The sequence below is a fragment of the Branchiostoma belcheri genome, unplaced genomic scaffold, assembly GCF_001625305.1.
Source record: "Branchiostoma belcheri isolate BF01 breed outbred unplaced genomic scaffold, Haploidv18h27 scaffold6, whole genome shotgun sequence".
Lineage (NCBI taxonomy): Eukaryota > Metazoa > Chordata > Leptocardii > Amphioxiformes > Branchiostomatidae > Branchiostoma > Branchiostoma belcheri.
The window spans coordinates 7,158,184-7,164,728 of record NW_017804242.1 but is presented as its reverse complement, the minus strand read 5'-3'; the positions used below and the strand labels follow the sequence as shown (position 1 = coordinate 7,164,728).

At 40.1% G+C, this 6,545-nt stretch overlaps 1 protein-coding gene across 1 annotated transcript; it reads right to left on the bottom strand.

Annotated features, from left to right (window-relative positions):
* Window positions 1–2,681: 2,681 nt before the first annotated feature.
* LOC109482326 (leucine-rich repeat-containing protein 3B-like) lies at window positions 2,682–4,887 on the bottom strand. The gene is made up of 4 exons (XM_019785008.1): window positions 4,663–4,887; window positions 4,361–4,497; window positions 3,285–3,724; window positions 2,682–2,887 (listed from the first exon to the last, which is right to left on the bottom strand). Exons 1-4 carry the CDS (start codon window positions 4,885–4,887, stop codon window positions 2,682–2,684), a joined length of 1,008 nt encoding a protein of 335 aa, XP_019640567.1.
* Between the last annotated feature and the right edge of the window lie 1,658 nt (window positions 4,888–6,545).

Below are 6,545 nucleotides of genomic sequence, written 5' to 3'. Positions count from 1 at the left end.
TGAGAGAAAGGAAGCGAAAAGGGGGACCTATACCTGGGCTAGGAGACGAGTCTCTTGTAGCGCCTGTGTGAGGCTCTGTTCCAGTTGTGCTCTTCTGACTCTTTCCCCGGATAGTTCATCAGACAAATTGTCCGCCCTGGACAGCAGAGCCTCCACCTGTGACGACAGACGATCCACTTGATTTTTCAAGCGGCCTGTTTCCACCTTGGTCTAGGCGAGCTGCTGCTCTAGGACCGCAGCGCTGGTGGTTGTTTGGCCGGGCGGGGGGCAGCCCTCTGTAGGGTTCCCAGGCGGAACCACATAGGTGTAGGTACAGTAGTCCTTGTCTACATACTCCCGCAGGACAGATCCAGCCTGGTCGGTTCTGGTGTCCTGGGTTCGGGCAGGGAAGCTACTCGACAAAAGGAAGACAGCGAGCAGTAAGACACTCGCCATTTTGGAAAAACTTGACTTAACTGCGCGTCACACCTGAGCTGTTTTCAGGTATTAGTTTAGGAAGACAGCCTGATTCGGGGAAACCCCAGGCTTCGGTTGAACTCAAGTTGTTATGTTTTAACAAAAGAGTGGAATCTGTTCAAATGCTTGAAATCTTTGTAAACAAAACTTCTACCGGTTGAATGCAAACATGTTGACAATGTTATCTGAGATATTTTAGACTGCTGAAGACTGCTTACTACACTATTTACTTGTCGTGTCCTTAGTTTGGTCTATAACATACTGTGAACAATTATTAAGTGCGTTCTCTATCCACTGTAGTCGAAACTGTGACAATGTCGAATGTGGTGTTCTATTACGTACAGAGCTGAGGCACAAATTTGACCTTGACCTACCCGCATACCAAATTTCATCATCAAATATCATTTATAAAGGCCTTCTTAAGTTATGCTGATCACAAGTGTGTGGAAACACACACACACACACACAGACACACACACACACACATACATACATACAGACACACACACACACAGGCGCACACACACACAGATAGATACACAAACAAAACAGACACACACACACATAGAGACATACACACAGCAACAGACCAAAAACTATACCTACATGAATATACACGTAAACACAGTTTTCACTAAGGCGTAGGCTACTGTTTTCGTAAATACAGGTTTTATTATCATTACTTACATAAACAAAGTTTTGAATAATTATTCTATATCTAATTTTCTATTTATTGGTTGACAAAATGAGCAGTTCTTTACTCTCGAGCTCAATTACTCAACTGTGCTCATCCGTTCGTCAATTAATTTAAAGTTAGTAATATGTTACAATTACGTAAATGACATCAAAATGAAAGTGACTAAATGGCCTTGCACCATAGAGGCTGATGTCTGTGATATTTTTTTATTTTTTTTTTTAATATCTTTATTCAGAAAATCACATAAACAATACATTTTAACACTACAAATTTAAAACGCGAATTTACAGCAATACCTGGTTATATACATCGACTATACAGCAATAGGTGGTCATAAGACATACAGGAGATATTACATAACTTAAACTACATAATTACAGAACAGATGTGTACGGGTCAAAAGGAAATATCGATAGTCTGTATTTTACGGCATGGAACGTGGGGTTGATATTGTTAATGGCGGTGCAGAAAAGGTAATATTTTGCTTGTAAGATACAATTGTTCAATGTTTTATTGTTTTGGAGGGGGAGAAGTGACCATAAATAATTTCACTGTCGGAGAGAGCCGCGGGAAGCGTATGATCTTTTTTCCACCAGTCCATAAACTCTTTCCAGAGTCTTTGATATACATTGAAAGTTAAATGAAGACTGAATATCGAATATACGAATTACTTACAAACGCAGGTGACCAGGTTATTGCCTCTTGCACTATATTAGCAAATCCTGACTATACAAAATATTTTAGCTCTTTGACAAAATAAAATAATACATCAGTCAAATACATACATACTATATGCTGATAAAACGAAATCTTGCGATTATTGTAAAAGAAATCAGATACTATTTACTTGTACACAATCAGTCAAGCCAATGTTTTCACATTTGACATGTTTTGAAGTGCTATTGGTACATTACATATCCAATAGATTACCTTTAAAACCCATTCTCACATTCAGTGTTTCTTGATAATCAAAATTGTAACTTTGCACAATTCACAAGATTGTTCCTGACTCATATTCTAACAAATGCATTACTGTCTAATCTTAGATATTGTATAAACCTCATGGACATTGTCTTCATCGCATTACCTATTTTTACATTAATTGTGAATGCTGTCTCTTTTAGAAGTTATGTTTTCATTATCTTCCTAGTAGAGAGACACAAACGAAAGTTCCAGCACCTTCCGTTCTTAAATAACGTTGTTTTAACAGTTCAACTCCATCATGTATGTAAACATCAAGTTGATGAAATGCATGTGCCCTTTTGAATAGTATGGGTGTTCTCTCCACTTATACTGGTTTGTCTACACCACCAAAACAAGAATTGATATATTTTGCAACTTTACACACGTATCTTGTATTGAAAGCAAAATAATAAGCCAGTGAAGAAGACAAGAAAAGACCGAGTGGTAGACAAGTGAGGTTTCTACCTATTTCCCAGTCTGCCTAGACCGTGATTTCCAGTAATGTCCAAGATCGGTTGGTCCCTTTTTTGTTTCCCTTCAACATTTCAACAAACGTGCTCCCTTTTCAGTGACGTGTAGACGTGGTCTTGATTCCCTTGACGAAGGTCCTGATACAGATGACTCGTTCTTGCTCCAGCATCTGCACTCTGGTCTGCTGCGATCCCGGGTCCTTCCTGTTGTCTGTGGTTGCGAATAGCCGCTTCTGGTCTTCCATCTTGGCCGCCATCCGGTAATACTGGTTCTCTGGTTTGGTTCTGGCTAAAATGAAGCCTAAGCTCAGGAAGGTTGACGTCTTCATATTCTTCTTCATCTTCTTCAAAAGCAGGATTAGGGTGTGTTGTTCGTCGCTGTGCATTTGTCTCGTCAGGTTCTACCTCTTGGGATGACATTCGTTTACGAATGTACAGGATGAGGAAACTGATGGCAGCACATAAAAGTATACCACCAACGAAGGAACCTACGGCAGCCCCGATCAGGGTTATGGGGATGTGTGTAGAATCCTCAGTGTTACCAGAAACTGCAGTGTGAGATGAAAAGCTGTGCATTGTTCGTGTCCCTGTTTCTGAGGAGCTATGCATGGTTAGTGTCCCCGTTTCTGTTTGGGTTGGAACATTTGTAACTTCCTTGGTTGGAATCACAAAAAGATAGAAAGATCTCAAGTCATCACCGGCAGCGTTTGCTGCATGACAAATGTAATGCCCCTGGTTACTCATCTCTACACGTTTAATGATCAGGGTAGATTCTGCACTGTTGTAGTCCAGTTTTGTTGTGCTGACTTGGTAATGTGGCCTGTCTGTTGGTGCACTGCTAGGTTGAACCGGTGTCCATGACCATGTGAGTGTGGGGCGGTTGAGGCCTGTTGCATTACAGTACAGGGTCACAGTCTCTCCTACTGCAGCCTGGTACAATGTGGAGCTGGTGTGGGTGATATTAGGACTATGACACGTCAGGTTGTCTCGGCTGAGGGAGGCTAAACTTAAACCACTCAAGGCAGGTGGAGACTGGCAGATGATTCCGTTCAAGAGTGGACAGTTGAGAATTTCTCTCATGCGGCAGTCACAGGACCAGGGGTTGTTATTCAGATTGAAATGAACTTCTAGAGTAGCTCTATAGGGCGCATCACAAAGAATAGGTGGAAGCGTCTCCAGATGATTGTTATTAAAGTGGAAAGTGTACCTACAGCGAAAACATGTGATCCCTGCATGCATGAATGTGATGAAAAATGCCTCTTCATGGATCGTTTCCAGTTGCATTTCAGATAAATTGGTGTCAAAATGAGACCATAAAACTTCAATTGTTATTAAAACAATGTTCGAGAAACTGTACTTGTCCAACTGTTTTACTGGATTCCCCCTTAGGTTCAGTTTAAAATCATAATAAGCAGTTATGTTGGAGAATGTCCCTTCTTCTATAATGCTGATGTTGTTATATGATAGGTCCAAAACGTTCAAGGTGCGATTGGAGAACATACCTGGCTGAATAGCTGTTATCTTATTGTGTGCCATATAAACGCGGTCGAGACTTGTCAAATTGGCAACAGAAGAGGGAATGGCAGCCAACAAATTGTACGAAAGATAAAGGTTTCTGAGCCTGTTTAACCCAGAAAAGATGTCATGGTCAAGTGTTTTTATCTGGTTATTGGACACACGAAGGTTTGAGAGCTGATTCAGTCCAGCAAATACGTCACGGTCCATACTTGTTATCTGGTTATTAGACAAAGTAAGGGTTGAGAGCTGGTTCAACCCAACAAATGTGTCACGGTCCAAAGTTGTTATTTGGTTATTAGAAAGGTCTAGTACTCTAATGCTGTTTAATGTTGCAAACGTGGTACTGGGTAATATTGTCAGTTTGTTAGAATCGAGGCGAAGGGATGTAAGTTTCTGGAGGTGTTGGAAACTGCCTGGTTCTACCACACTTATGTTGTTATTATCAAGCCTCAACGTATCGAGATTCTGTAGGCCAACAAATGTCTGTGCACTTGGCAAGAGGATATTTATGTCATTGTTATTAAGAAAAAGACGTCTTAAACTGTGTAGGTGTTGAACTTTTCCATTTTCGATTGTAGTTATCTGATTGTATGAGAGTGATAGACCTGTTGTAGATGCTGGAATGTCATCAGGAACTAAAGATAGGTTTCTGCTGCTACAGCTAACCCATGTACCACTACAGCTGCAGACGCCTGGTCCCTCTGGGGAGGTGCAGGCCTGTAGAGCTGCAGTCAGTCTTACCAGGATCAGGCAGACGGTTAGGACAGCAGTACAGCTACTCATCTTCGGTATATTCTTCTTAATAAACACTTAAAGTTGATATTGGAATTCTCCATTATTTGACAGCAAATGCATTGTGACGGTAGTTTGAATCTCCTCTACTATATACTGTTATGTAAACATTTGACGCGTATTCGATACGACTTGGCAGAAAAAAACTGTATAGAACAATCAATTAGAAAATTTAGTTATTCCTTTTCCGTAAATAGTGACTTCTACTCTCCGTACTATGCCCCGTTTATTATATATTGTATTTATGACACAGACTATGTCAGCCCATTGGCTAGTATACATAGTACGCATACCTTGTGGTACTTTATAGAGCAGAATTATCCTTGATCAGCGAAATATTTGAAGAATCGCCACGTTTACGTGCAGTCTCTCGATTCCGTTTTTTAATCATTCTGCATGGGATATGGAAAAAAATAACAAACATTTTTCTGATGCCAATTTCGACTTGTTTTCATCAATGTGTAATGATACGGTCAATTGTCTACTTTTACCTGGGCAGCTGGCTTGACAGTAGACTACTACGGAGCGTTAGAAATTCACTTCTCAACATTTTGGCCTACATTAAAGCGTGCGTGAAGTTTCCGTTTTTCAGTCAATTGAAAAAAGGGAACCATACACATTTATTATACGGTATGCTAAAGTGTAGCTATAGAGTTTCATGCAGAGAAAAACAGGAAGACTGTTGGTTTCCTCCAAAATTTTACTGCGTCAATTTACACCTGCCGTAAATGGGTTTTAACTAAAATTTGTCGTTTACATTTTTGATATTGTTGTTACCTCCATGAAATGTGTCATGGAGGTTATATTTTCAGTTGCGTTTATCTGTCCGTCCGTCTGTCCGTCTGTCCGACTGTTGGTCAACAAGATAACTCAAGAACGCCTGGATGGATTGGTTTCATACTTGGTGTGTTGGTAGGGTGTGACGAAAACTGGAAATGATTAGATTTTGGGCCCCCTAGTGGCTTCCCTTGGTACTGCAGCGCAACTTCCGGTTTTGATATCTCGCGATCTGGACATGCTAGGGTCATAATATTTGGATGGAAGGTAGCTCTTGTCCTCGGGAAGAAGTCACGTGAGTTTGGTCCCCCTAGCGGCTTGTTCTGGAACTGCAGGGTGGTTTCTTTGAAAATCTTCGAGAGAGGATAACTGAACAACCGTTTGATGGATCATCATGATTTTTTGGTATGTAGGTAGCTTAAGTGATGCTTGACATAATCAAAATATAATTATGCAAATCAGGGTCTAATTTGCATAATTAATGAGGAAATTCTATAAATCAGCTGTATTTCATATTAGGGCTATAAAACTCTATAGACATATGTTAGTGAGAACGACAAGATCATTGGCAGATATCGATTATGTAAAGGAAGACCTAATTTGCATAATAAATGGCAAATTGGTACAATTTTATGGTGGTAACTGCTGGGAATTTAATACTTGCCATAATTGGAAGTTCAGTGAAGGTGAACATCACTAAACATAATTTATTTCAATCAGGACCTCATTTGCATAATTTATGAGGAAACGCTAGAATAGCCTTATTTCTTAAGATAACCCTGTCATTTGGTGGAGAGTATGATCAATTGATACAATATATGCAAATGGCCTCATATAATTTGAATATATGCGGTGAAAATGTAAGCCAATTA